The sequence below is a fragment of the Pongo pygmaeus genome, chromosome 18, assembly GCF_028885625.2.
Source record: "Pongo pygmaeus isolate AG05252 chromosome 18, NHGRI_mPonPyg2-v2.0_pri, whole genome shotgun sequence".
NCBI classification, from domain to species: domain Eukaryota; kingdom Metazoa; phylum Chordata; class Mammalia; order Primates; family Hominidae; genus Pongo; species Pongo pygmaeus.
The window spans coordinates 25231963-25246456 of NC_072391.2; the positions used below are offsets into that span (position 1 = coordinate 25231963).

Consider the following 14494-nt stretch of genomic DNA (forward strand, 5'->3'; position numbering starts at 1 on the left):
ACTGGTCAGTGTCCTCATCAAGTTGTCCTCCATGATTACAAAGCTCACAGCTACTATGGGGGTGGGGGATTCAGTAACACCATGCTTAGACTTATATGTCTTTGACTTAATGGGACTGTATATCCAAAGTGGTAATAGCTAACATTTATTGTAGCTAACATTTCTTGTAGCTAACATTTCTTGAGTGCATACTGTGTGCTGGCACTACTTTGACCACTTTACACATACTATCTCATCTAATCCTCCTAAATAACCCTATGAGGTAAGTATTAATAGTATCCCTCGTTTGCAGATGAGCAAACTGAGGCAAGGAGAGGTTAAGTAACTAGGCCAAGATCACACAGCTAGAAAATGATCGTTCTGGCCAGGCACGGTGGCTCCTGCCCGTAATCCCAGCACTTTGGGAGACCAAGGCGGGCGGATCACCTGAGGTCGGGAGTTCGAGACCAGCCTGACCAACATGGAGAAACCCCGTCTCTACTAAAAATACAAAATAAGCCGGGTGTGATGGTGCATGCCTGTAATCCCAGCTACTCAGGAGGCTGAGGCAGAAGAATTGCTTGATCCTGGGAGGCAGAGGTTGCAGTGAGTGGAGATTACACTCCAGCCTGGGCAACAAGAGCAAAACTCATTCTAAAAAAAAAAAAAAGAAGAAGAAGAAAGAAAAAAGAAAATGATGGTTCTAGAATCAAAACCCACGCAGTCTGATTCCAGGGCCAATACTCTTAGCCAGTGAAGGTGTTTGGCTATGGAGAAAAGATGGAGATTCAAGTTAGCTTTCAAATTTTTCTTATTAAGTCTTCACAATCAGGTTTCACTAGTTGACTCAGAGCAATTTGGGCTCCTCAACTATCAGGCATGCTCACTTTAAAATGAAAGTGCAAAAATACAATTTAAATAAAATTACTTTGAAGATATGGTATTAAATTGTCCTTGCCACTGAAACCCAGAAAATGCAAACTCAGCCTGCAAGGTGATAAGTTAAAATAAATTTCCTTGAGTGACTAGACCAGCGTATATGTAATGATTCCAAGACAATTAATACCAACACTTTTAGGCAATATTAACTGTTGAAAAATGAATAGCTTTAAGATTTCAATCTCTCTGTTCATCCCTCTGGCTTCTATAATAGTTTTTTCCCTTATATTGGTTTTCGAGCTGAACTATCTGTTAATGTAGTTCCGTCAGGTCTGACTATTAATCTAGAAACATGCATTCAAGGTTGATTGGGAGCTAAAGTTGAAGAACTGACTACAAATGATACATGCAAATGTTAGGTTTTCATATCCTCTTCAAACATATTGATAAATCTCACTGCCATCCATGAGAATTAAAATCGGTGCGAAAGGAAGGAGATACCCTAGTTTCTGGATGTATTTTTCTGTTTCTCCCAGACTGCAAATAGAATGATTTTAATAGCACAGCGTGATGTGGCACTTCTCAAACTAGTCAAAACCAGTTTTAGAGTCAAAGAACCATGGGATTATAGAATATCAGACTGGAAGGAACCTCAGATTGTTGGGGCTAACCCTCTCATCTTGCAAAGGAGGAGACTAACCCAGAGAAAGGGGCTGTAATGACGGTGATAATGTTGATAATGACAATGCAATGATGTCAATGTCAACATGAAAACAGCTAATTTTTATTGACTACTATGTACCAGACATTGTTCAAAATGTTTTCAAGTATTAACTCATGTAATCTTCATGGCCAGGATCTGCATGTTGCCCAGATCCAGGGGTGCACCATTCACACTGTATTCTGTTTGAATGGTGCCACTCAGAGTTATGAAACATGGCAACTGTGATTACAAAAAGCTCACAAGAGTAGAGGGACATTCACTGGTTTTGGCTGCTCAGCGTCCACACTTTTTCTTTGGAAAAGTACCCTCTATTAGCTTCCTATTGCTACTCTACCAAATTACCATAAACATAGTGGCTTTAAAAATACACATTTATTCTCTTATAGTTCTGGAGGCTGTACGTCCTAAAATGGACTAGAAGAATGGGTTCCTTCTGGGAGTTCTAAGAAGAATTCATTTTCTTGCTTTTTCTAGCTTCAAGAGGCCACCTGCATATCCTTGGCTCATAGCCCCATCCTCCATCTCCAAAATCAGCAGCAGAGCACCTTCAGATCTCTTTCTAGGTCCCTCTGCTTCCATTATCACGTCACCTTCTCTATCTACGACCCTCCTTGCCCCTTCTTAAAAGGACCCTTGTGATTACATTGGGCCCACCCAAATAATCCAAGATAACCTCCCCATCTCAAGATCCTTAATCACATCTTCAAAGTCCCTTTTGCTCTGTAAGTTAACATATTCACAGCTTCCAGGGATTCAGACATGGACATCTTTGGGGGACCTTAATCAGCCTACCACATACCCTTCCCCACTCAGCTCACGTGGTCATGAGATGGTGATAAGATGGACTCCGCTCCCTGATGCAGGCCTCGCCAACCAACATATTCAACCCCTGACCAGAGTGGTTGCTCAGGGGTGGGCAACTACATGAGTGGAGTCAACGCTGGGGCTTTTCCAAAAACTAATAAAGAAAAGGCACATTTTTATGGGCTTGTTAATAGGTTGTATATAAGCCTAGTGCTGAAAATGACCACTGAGAGAGCTGCCTCAGAATGAAGATAACATGGAAGGGCTAATACTTCCCTTTCCAGCAGTACAGAGGATTAGACACCCTAAACTTCTCTCCCAATCAAAACAATTAAAATTCTGGGAAGAACTTCTTCTTTAGCCCATAAAGGATTAATTAACATAAGAATTGTCCACCCACCATAAACAACTAGAAAACTTAACAAAATATATCAGACAACTGCATCTGGATATGGAACAACAGAATCATAATCCCAGAAGAAGAAAAACAAACAAGATGAGTCCTAAAATTACCCTCACTTACTGCCAAAAAGCAGTTTCCAGGACATGGATCAGGAAGAGGAACCAAAACAAGCGCAGTGGCCCAGTTGAGTTGAGGATACAGAGATCCAAGTTCAGAGAGGCCAGGGCACTTATCACTTGTGGGGCAAAGTGTCGGAGAGGAGGAAACTGCAGAAAGTTCCAGAAGGCTGCAGAGATGTCTAGCATTGACTGCTAATTTGCACATGCAAAGAGTGAAACTCCACATAGGCAGGAAAAGAGTCATCAGTAATCAAAAAGGATTAGGCTGAGCAATTTCCAGAGCTCATGTGGAGCTGGAAATAGTTCACATTCTCACCAGCCAAAGTAGAGAGGTCTTGAAATACATGGAGCATTAGGTAGCATCCTCAAAGGAATCATGTCACAGTAATGATGATAAATTAACAATAGAATAAAGGTCACTCTGGTTTTGCCCTAACAAAGCTCAAAAGGAAGCATCAAAAGGATCAAGCTGATTTGAAAGTAACTTAAGTGTATGACAGGACAAAGCCCAACACTCTTCAAAGAAATACAACTAAATCAAATACTCAACAATGTAAAATCCACAATGCTCATCACCCAATCAAAATTGCTAGGCTTGCAAACAAAAAAAGAAAATATGACCCATAACTAAGAGAAAAATCAGTCAACAGAAACAGACTCAAAAATGACTGTGATGATGAAATTAACAGTAAAGACATGAAGACAGCTCTTATAAATATGGAATAGTTAAAAGACCCAGAAACACCCACCCACCTGTCCTGGGGTCCATTCTGTTTGCCGGCTTAGGGAAGCCACAGTGTCTATGGAGCTGAGGTCCAGCTGCTCCAGCTCACTCTCATTAAGAGCCAGAGCAATGCGCCCCAGGGAAACGATATGGTGTTCTCTCCAGTAAGATGGCATGTCCCAAACCTTTAGGCAAAAAAAGGAAACAGATTAGACTGAACACTGGTGATGGTATTTACTATGATTTGAATGTTTGTGCCCCCCTAAAATGCATATGTTAAAACTTAATCTCCAATGTGATAGTATTGGAAGGTTGGGCTTTGGGAGATGATTAGGTCATAAGGGTGGAGCCCTCATGAGTGGGATTAGTGCCCTTGAAAAAGAGACCCCAGAGAGCTAGCTACAAGCTAGTCCCTTTCCACCATGTGAGGACACAGTGAGAAAGCAGCATCTATGAAAAACAAGTCCTTACCAGATATTGGATCTGCCAGTGCTTCAATTTTTGATTTCTCACCCCCCAGAACTGTGAGAAATAAATTTCTGTTTATAAGTTACCAGTCTATGATATTTTGTTATAGCAGCCTGAATGGACAAAGACAGTATCTAAAACAGACATAGGAGGCCAGGTGCGGTAGCTCACACTTGGAATCTCAGCATTTTTGGAGGTCAAGACATGCAGATCACATGAGGCCAGGAGTTCAAGACCAGCCTGGCCAACATAACGAAACCATGCTGCTACAAAAAATACAAAAAAAAATTAGCTGTGCATGGTGGCGCACACCTGTAATCCCAGCCACTTGGGTGGCTGAGGAACAAGACTCACTTGCAGAAGTTGCAGTTAGCCAAGATGGTGCCACTGTACTCCAGCCTGGGTGACAGAGCGAGACCCTGTCTCAAAGAAATAAAAATAAAACAGAAATAGGGAAATCTATTGTGCAACATGGTGACCGTAGTTGATAATAATGTGTTGAATGCTTGAAAATTGTGAAGAGAGTAGATGTTAAATATTCTCACAACAAAAACTGACAACGGACAAGTATGAAAGGTGATTGACATGTTAGCTTGCTTTAACCATTCCCCAATGTATACATATATCAAAACATCATATTGTATATATGTGTACACCATAAATATATATAATTTGTATTTGTCAACTATCCCTTAATACAAAATAAATAAAAATTAAAAATTAAAAAGACAGGGTAAATCTTAACATAAAGCTCTCTTTTAAATCAATAATAAAAAGATGACTATATTTGTTTTAAAAAAAGATAGACAAAAGACATCAACAAGCAATTCGCAAAAGAAAAATTAAATGTATGGGGAAAAGTTTATTCTCAGTCATAATTAAAGAAATATACATTAAAAACAATCAGAGAAGACCATGTTGATGCATCACATGACAAGAAGTAAAAAGAATTATCATCATTTATGATACTGGAAAGATACAAGGTAAGGGATATCCTCATTTGTTGTAGTTGAGAATATAAGCTGGTACATGCTCTTGAGAGGGCAATTTGGCTATCTGTATCAAAAGCTTTTAACATATTTATATTCTTTGACCCAGAAATTCTACCTCTGGAAATTTAGCCTGAGTAAATGAGACAAGTACCCAACAGTATATGTATAAAGGCATACATTGTGGCATTTTTTTTAATGCAACCCGAAAGTCTAACAATTAGCTAAATAAATAAGAACTAACCATAAATAAAATGAAGTTGCCCCTGTAGATACCTCCACCAAGGATTGGTTCCAGGACTCCTTAAAGATACCAAAATCCACGGATATTCAAGTCCCTTATATAAAATGGTGTAGTATTTGCATATAATCCATGCACATCCTCCTGTATACTTTAAATCATCTCTAGATTACTTATAATACCTGATGCAATGTAAGTGTTATGCAAATATGTACAAAATGTTGTGTCAAAAATGCTACTGTATTTTTATGTGTATTGTTTTTTATTGTTATATTGTTATTTGGAGCGTTTTTTCTAAATACATTCTACCTGAGGTTGGTTGAATCTGCAGATGTGGAATCCATTGATATGGAAGGCTAATTGTATTACAAAGCTATCTAAAATGCTGATATAGGCTAGATGCAGTGGCTCACGCCTGTAATCCCAACACTTTGGGAGGGCAAGGCAGACAGATCACTTGAGGTCAGGAGTTCGAGACCAGCCTGGCCAACATTGTGAAACCCCATCTCTACTAAAAATACAAAAATTAGCCGGGCATGGTGGCAGATGCCTGTAATCTCAGCTACTTGGGAGGATGAGGCAGGAGAATTGCTTGAACCTGGGAGGCAGAAGTTGCAATAAGGCAAGACCACACTATTGTACTCCAGCCTGGGCAACAAGAACAAAACTCCATCTCAAAAAATAAATAAATAAAATACTGACACGGATTTACATTTTGGATATGAAAAAATATGCAGTCTGTGTTGTTGGGTGTAGAAAGCAAGTTATTGAATAGTAGGTAAGTGTAATATCATTTTTGTAAAACATGAGATATATGTATGAAATATATAAAATAATATTTTTATACACATAGTTTTGGAGTCTGGTAAGCTTCAAGTGAATATACCAAAATATCAACAGTGCTTATCTGCTGATCAGTGCTTATCAAAATATCAACAGTGAGTAAAAGATTATCACTGATTTTCTTCTTTATTATTTTCTGACTTTTCTACAATAAACTTGAAGTACTCATATAATACATAAATACAGTTATATTTACAATTTTAAGAAATTGAATTGTTTAACCCTTGAGGGTAACTAGATATTCCACAACCATATAAAGAGCTAAAACAGGGCTGGGTGCAGTGGCTCATGCCTGTAATCCCAGCACTGTGGGAGGCCAAGGTGAGCAGATCTCTTGAGGATAGGGGTTTGAGACAAGCCTGGCCAAACAAACCCCATCTCTACTAAAATACAATTATTAGCCAGGCATGGTGGCTTGTGCCTGTAGTCCCAGCTACTCAGGTGGCTGAGACACAAGAATCACTTGAACCCAAGAGGCAGAGTTTGCAGTGAACCACAGATTGTGCTGCTGCACTCCAGCCTGTGCGACAGAGCAAGACTCTGTCTTAAAAGAAAAAAAAAAAAGAAGAAAGAAAGAAAAGCTAAACCAGGCCACAAAGGGACTTTTTCTTTTATTTATTTATTTATGTATGTATTTATTTGAGACAGAGTCTCGCTCTGTCGCCAGGCTGGAGTGTAGTGATGCAATCTCGGCTCACGGCAACCTCCGCCTCCCGGGTTCAAGCAATTCTCCTGCCTCAGCCTCCCGAGTAGCTGGAACTACAGGTGCATGCCACCACACCCGGCTAATTTTTGCATTTTGAGTAGAGATGGAATTTCACCATGTTGGCCAGGCTGGTCTCGATCTCTTGACCTCCCAAAGTGCTGGGATTACAGGCATGAGCCACTGCACCCAGCCTATTTTTATTCATTTTTGAGACAAAGTCTCAGCTCTGACACCCAGGCTAGAGTGCACTGGCGCAATCTTGGCTTACTGCAACCTCCACCTCCCGGGTTCAAGCCATTCTCCTACCTCACCCTCCTGAGTAGCTGGAACTACAGGCACATGACACCATGCCTGGCTGATTTTTGCATTTTGAGTAGAGACAGGGTTTCACCATGTTGGCCAGCCTGGTCTCGAGCTCCTGACCTCCCGTGATCCGCCCGCCTCGGCCTCCCAAAGTGTTGGGATTACAGGCATAAGCCACCGCACCCAGCCAACAAAGGGACCTTCTTAAAGATGGAAAGCTACTTCCAGTCCTCTTTTTACTCCTTTCTGTTATATTCTCAGACAAATTTGCAACAGACTCTGAGAAAACCTGCTGTGAGCAGCAGCTTGGGCTCTCCAGGTGAAGGAATAAAAGGCCTAATTCCTGCAAGCCGCCTTGGTCAGAGGCATTGGGACATCCACAGAACTTGATTCACTGAGCATCTGCTAGATGCCAAGACACATCTCATCCCATTCTCTGCCACAGCCCTAAGAGGGAGGAACTGGAAATTTCCTCCTTTCTCAGATAAGGAGATCACAATATCACTGAGCTGACGCAGTAAAATTTCAAGATGATGTATGTGAAAACTCCTTGAGGAGGGCTCTATGTGCAGAAATGCTGAACTGATTTTGGTGTTTTTCTTTTTTCCTCTGTTTAACGTTTCCTCCCTGAGGTGGGCTTCACCTGTATTGCTTTCTCCTTCAGGGTCATCAGCTGAGGCCGGCTGAAACCCTGGACAGCTCCCAGCAGTTCCACAGTCCTGATGAATGTGTCTTCTTCCATGCACCGCAGGTCCTCCAGGGCCCAGCAGGCGTTGGCTTCAGCCAACTTGAAGATGTCATCAGAAGAGGGGGCCACGACTCCATGGCAACCTGAACAAAGGGGAGATGCAGGGAAGGAGAAGAGGAAACAGAATTTCAGGAAATGTTAGTCTGTGTATTGAAATGAGTAACATTCTTCGCCAGTCAGATTTATGCATGGAAGCGACTACAGAGTAAAAGCAGAGAGCAGGAGCCCAGGGACCAGTTTGAATCCCACTTCTGCCATTTCTTGCTAATTACTGGGTAACAAAGTCATGGAAATGCCAGCTTTTTGCACATCCATATGCACAAACTAGGAGTGGTGCAACATTACAATTAAACTGCAAATTCCTTGAGGGCAGTAAGAGCTGTTGGTGAACAGTCCTGACTTTCTATTCAAATCCAAGGCTATTTAACCTCTCTGTATTTCAGTTTTCTTGTCTATAAAATGGAAATAAAATCGCCTCATAAGATGGTTGTGAAAACTAAATGTGTTATATATAAAGCACTTAGAACAGTGCCACGCATACAGTAAGCACTCAATACACAATTTCTGTTGCCTATCTCACCCCCTATGCCTTTGAGTTTGCAACCCAGCATAAAGGTTCCAAAACTATGAAGGAGCCTTCCTATAAAAATGGGAAGATGGGCTGCGCAGTGGCACATGTCTTTAATCCCAGCACTTTGGGAGGCCAAGGCAGAAGGATCACTTGAGCCCAGGAATTCAAGACCAGCCTGGGCAGCATGGCAAGACCTCACCTCTAAAAAAAAAAAACTACAAAATATTAGCTGGGCATGGTGGCACATGCCTGTAGTCCCAGCTACCCAGCAAGCTGAGGTGGGAGGATCACCTGAGCCTGGGAGGTCAAGACTGCAGTGAGCCATGATCACACTACTACTCTCCAGCCTGGGTAACAGTGAGACCCTGTGTCAAAATAAAATAAAAAATAAAAACCAGGAAGATGAGTTGCTGTCCATGAAAATCATAGTGGGGGTTGTGGCTTTCCCATCCCAAGAGAAAAGAAAAATGAGCCCATTGCATTTCCCTTGGCAACAGGAAAAACATCCATTTCAGTCTTTGAATAACGTGAACCTTACCTACTCAAACCAGTTACCAACCAACATGCAAATGAGATATTGTCTTTGCTGGATCTGATGTGCCCAACCTGGGAGAAAACTCTAGGATCCTTAAGAGCAACCCTGGATTTCTTGTCTTAGCAGCAGACCACCACTGATGCTGACAGATGCACCAACCCCACCCGAGGCCAGGGCATTTCCCAAGCCCATGGCCTCTCTCTTCTCATTGCACCTTCAATGGAAATTCACTGCATTCCAATCAAGAGGCAAAAGTAGACCAGATCAAAGATGCCAGTTGTGGTCCTCAAACATCTTTATCATAAGCCACTTAGAGAGGACTAAAGACCCGTCGTTCCCTAGGCCAACCCCTACCTCACCCTCTAGTGAAAACAACGTCAGTGATAGCACAGAACTAGAGAGGGCAGAATGGTTGACTAGTACATCAGGGACTTGGTCTTATCACTGTGTCTGTCCAGGGCTTAGAATAGAGCCTGGTACATAGTAGGTGTTCAGCAAATATCTGTGGAGTGAGTGAACACACACACACACACACACACACACACACAAATTAATATAAAGCCAAGCAGTAATTCTGCTAATCCATTAATCACTAAAGCATAGCAGCAATTAATACCCAGAACCAACTAAAGAACACTCAAACTATGCACTGATACCAGAGCTTCCTTCCCCTGAGCAAGGAAAGCCTTACTTTTGTATACCACATGCACATAGTAAGAGCTCTGCAATATGATGACATGGACTGCTAGACCTTGAGGGCAGTGGGAGCCAGTAGTGGTCACCACCAGCTTTGGGTACAAATCCAAGAACTGCCATTTACTAACTCTGTGACTTTAGACAAGTCCCTTAGTCTCCTAAGCCCCAGTTTCCTTCATTTAAAAATCAAGAGAACACCTAAGCCTGGAAATGTGCAGCCCTAAATGGGAATAGGCATTCCTGTTTTCACACCCAAATGTTAGCTTTTGGCCTGCCACATCCCACTATCTCGTACCCATGTAAACCCCAAACACCAGGCTCCATGAGCATACAAACAGATGAGCAGATGAATAGAAGAGAAGAGGAGCAGAAGAGCAGCATGGCAGAGAAAGGAACGTCTGAATGCCAAGAAGAGTTTGGCTGGGGACAGTTGGAGAGGAGATTGGCCACAGGACAGCGAAACTCCAGGGGAAGATCATCTTCCCACTCCATCCCCTTTCTAGCTCCCCATCCATCCCACTGAGAGCCACCTCCATTACCCAATAAAATCCCCACATTCACCAAGAAAAAAAAAAAAACGGGAGAACAAGATAATGCATTGAGGGATAATCACCCAAGGTAGACATAAATCCAATTGTGACACTTCTTTGCTCTATGTCACATGATGCCTCCACCCAGAGTAAAAGCCAAAGTCATTAGGGTTTTCTTTATCAGTCCCTACATGGCTGGCCTTATCTCTCACTCCCCTCCAAACACACTGGCCCTTACCTCCCACTCATGGAAGTGATCCTGTCGCATTCTCTGCCTGGAAGACTCTAATTGAAAATATCCACATGGCCCACTCTCCCTTGGGTCTTCATTCAAATGTCACCTTCTCAATGAGACGTTCCTTCATGATTCTCTTTTCACATGACAGTCCCCCTCCCAACACTCGTGGCCCATTCCCTTGCTTTATTTTCCTTCTTGGCACTTTTCATACAATATATCATATATTTTACTTATGTATGGAATTTATTGTCTTGCTACCCTCCATTTGAAAGTAAGCTCTTTGTTCACAAAATTGGTGCTTAATGAATATTTGTTGGGTGGATGAAAGCAAGCACTGACCGTCAACTACTATCATTGGGTCTGATTAACTTTGTCTCCTCATGCCTGGCCCCAGTCTGCACTTAGTAGGTGTATGGTAATGATAATAAAATATCTAACACTTGGACAGGCATGGTGGCTCACATCTATAATCCCAGCACTATGGGAGACCAAGGCAGGAGGATCACTTGAGGCTCAGAGTTCAAGATCAGCCTGGGCAACATAGCAAGACCCTATCTCTACAAAAAATTAAAAATTATCCAGATGTGGCGGTGCATGCCTGTAGTCCCAACTACTTGTGAAGCTGAGGTGGGAGGATCTCTTGAGTCCAGGAGGTCGAGGCTGTAGTGAGCCATGATTACACCACTGCACTCCAGCCTGGGTGACAGAGTGAGGCCCTGCCTCTATAAAATCAAATTTTAGGCAGGGCGCAGTGGCTCACGCCTGTAATCCCAGCACTTCGGGAGGCCAAGGTGGGTGGACCACCTGAGGCCAGCGTTCAAGACCAGCCTGGCCAACATGGTGAAACCCCATCTTTACTAATAGTACAAAACTTAGCCAGGCATGGTGGCACATGCCTATAATCCAAGCTAGTCAGGAGGCTGAGGCAGGAGAGTTGCTGGAATCTGGGAGGTGGAGGTTGCAGTGGGCTGAGATCATGCCATTGTACTCCTGCCTGGGTGACACTCCAGCGAGACTCCATCTCAAAAAATAAAAAAAAATCAAATTTTAAAAATATCTAATACTTATTAAAGATCTGCTACATGCCAGGCATTCCTATAAACATGTTTCTGGGTTTAAACCCATTAATTCTCACAATAACCCAGTGAGGTGGAGACTTTCATTATCCCCATTTGATAAAGGATGAAAACTGAGGCACACAGAGGTTAAAGAGCTTACCCAAAGCCACACAGCCAGTAAGTGGCAGACTCAGGAGTGAAATCTAGCCAGCCCAGCCCTGTCACTGCTATGTTAAACCACTAACCCATGTTGGTCCTTTAAGTCAATCCTACTGAAATGTTTGTTACACATATTCACGCATTAAACCTACTAGCCTGGGTATGGAGTATGGGACATGATTCCAGGTCACTTTACAAAAGTGTAACTCTTTTTTTTTTTTTTTTTTTGAGACAGAGTCTTGCTGTCACCCAGGCTGGAGTGCAGTGGTGCCATCTCAGCTCACTGCAACCTTCTCCTCCTGGGTTCAAGCAATCCTCAAGCCTCAGCCTCCTGAGTAGCTGGGACTACAGGCACTCACCACCATGCCTGGCTAATTTTTGTGTTTTTAGTAGAGACAGGGTTTCGCCATGTTGGCCAGGCTGGTCTCGAACTGCTGACTTCAAGTGATCTGCCTGCCTCAGCCTCACAAAGTGCTAGGATTACAGGCTTGAGCAACCGCACCTGACCCAAAGTGTAATTCTTTTGCCTATAGATTTTGTCATTCTATTGCTTTGCAGACATTTCATCCAGTTCCCTGCATAAGGAGGCCTCTTGATGTCAGGGACCCTGCCCAAAACATTGCTATCCCAGCAGTGGCTCAGATACCCTGGAAACACTCACCAAGTATAGGGTCAGAGCTGGGGATCTTTTCACTGCTGTTCCGAACAGATTCAAAGACAGCCCAGAGGAATTCTTTAGGGGGCAGAGTCATGGCCATCTTGGAAGCTGCTTGTAGAAGGATGTCAGGAAACTGTGTGAGAGAAGATAAAAGAAGAGGAATATAATTAAAACCCCTTAAATACAGATTGAAATCAGAGTTGAAACTGTCGCACTACTTACTGCCTTCATTCTTTGTTATAGCAACTTCTCATATAAATGTAATCCCTCGTCCCACTAATGTGGTCTCTATAAAGAATCCTATAAAATGATACTCAACCAATAAAAATCCAATAAAGTCTAAAAAACATAAGTACATCACTTTTCACCAGATTGTCAAAAATAAAATAAAGTGCTAATACTTAATGCTGGGCACATTCATTTTTCTGTGGGACTGTCAAATTGTGCACTATTAGCAGAGCAATCTGGTAATATCGGCAAAAAATGTAGGTTAGGCCAGGTGTGGTGGCTCATACCTGTAATCCCAGCATTTTGGGAGGTCGAGGTGGGCAAATCACTTGAGGTCAGGAGCTCAAGACTGGGCTGGCCAACATGGTGAAACCCCATCTCTACTAAAAATACAAAAATTAGCCAGGCGTGGTGGCATGAGCCTGTCATCCCAGCCACTTAGGAGACTGAGGCAGAAGGATCACTTGAGTCCAGGAGGCGGAGTTTGTAGTGAGTCCAGAGCATGCCACTGCACTCCAGCCTGGGCGATGGGAATAAAAACCCTGTCTCAGAAAAAAAACAAAAAAAAAAGTATGTGTACCTACCCCTTTTTTGGTTTGGTGCTGTTTCAAAGTTTTTGCTAAACTTTATATTTGATATAGTTTGGATGTGTACCCCACCCAAATCTCATATTGAAATGTAATCCCCAGTGTTGGAGGTGGGGCCGAGTGAGAGGTGATTGGATCATGGGGGCAGATTTCTCATGAATGGTTAAATACAATCCCCTTGATACTGTCCTCACAATAGTGCATGCATTCTCTCGAGATCTTGTTGTTTAAATGCATGTAGCACCTCCCCCATCACTCTCTTGCTCCTGCGTCGGCCAAGTAAGACATGCCTCCTACCCCTTCGCCTTCCGCCATGATTGTAAGTTTACTGAGGCCTTCCCAGAAGCTGGGCAGATGCCAGCATCATACTTCCTGTACAGTCTGCAGAGCCATGAGCCAATCAATCCTCTTTTCTTGTCTTTTTTTTTTCTTTTCAAACAGAGTCTCTCTCTTTTGCTCAAGCTGGAGTACAGCGGTGTGATCTCCACTCACGGCAACCTCCACCTCCCAGGCTCAAGTAATTCTCGTGCCTGAGCCTCCTGAGTAGCTGGGATTACAGGCATGCAACACCAAGCCAGGCTAATTTTTTTTTTATTTTTAGTGTAGACAGGGTTTCACTCTCTTGGCCTGGCTGGTCTCAAACTCCTGGCCTCAAGTGATTCACCCACCTCGGCCTCCCAAAGTGCTAGGATTATAGGTGTGAGCCACTGCCACTGTGCCTGGCCTTTTTTTTTTTCTTTTGGAGACAGAGTCTCGCTGTGTCGCCCAGGCTGGAGTGCAGTGGCGCAATCTCGGCTCACTGCAAGCTCCGCCTCCTGGGTTCACGCCATTCTCCTGCCTCAGACTCCCGAGTAGCTGGGACTACAGGCGCCCGCCACCATGCCCAGCTAATTTTTTGTATTTTTTAGTAGAGACGGGGTTTCACCGTGTTAGCCAGGATGGTCTGGATCTCCTGACCTCGTGATCCGCCTGCCTTGGCCTCCCAAAGTGCTGGGATTACAGGCGTGAGCCACTGCGCCCGGCCCTTTTTTTTTTTTTAATTTAACTTTTATTTTAAGTTCAGGGGTACATGGCAGGTTTGTTACATAGGTAAGCTTGTGTCATGGAGGTTTGTTGTACAAATTATTTCATCACCCAGGTATTCAGCCTAGTACCCATTAGTTATTTTTCCTGATCCTTTCCCTCCTCCCACCCTTCACTCTCCAATAGGCCCCAGTGTCTGCTGTTCCATTCTATGTGACAATGTGTTCTCATCATTTAGCTCCCACTTGTAAGTGAGAACATGCGGTATTTGGTTTTCTGTT

At 43.0% G+C, this 14494-nt stretch overlaps 1 protein-coding gene across 3 annotated transcripts in view; it reads right to left on the reverse strand.

The window, feature by feature from the left end:
• Nucleotides 1-14494, reverse strand: part of OTOA (otoancorin) — a 95882-nt gene that overhangs the window by 11943 nt on the left and 69445 nt on the right. For all 3 annotated transcript variants that reach the window (XM_054455614.2, XM_054455615.2, XM_054455616.1), the window contains 3 exons: nucleotides 12379-12508; nucleotides 7826-8013; nucleotides 3662-3817 (listed from right to left, as the gene is read on the reverse strand). In XM_054455614.2, the coding sequence (XP_054311589.2) occupies nucleotides 3662-3817; nucleotides 7826-8013; nucleotides 12379-12508 (474 nt within the window). The remainder of the gene's footprint in view (nucleotides 1-3661; nucleotides 3818-7825; nucleotides 8014-12378; nucleotides 12509-14494) is intronic.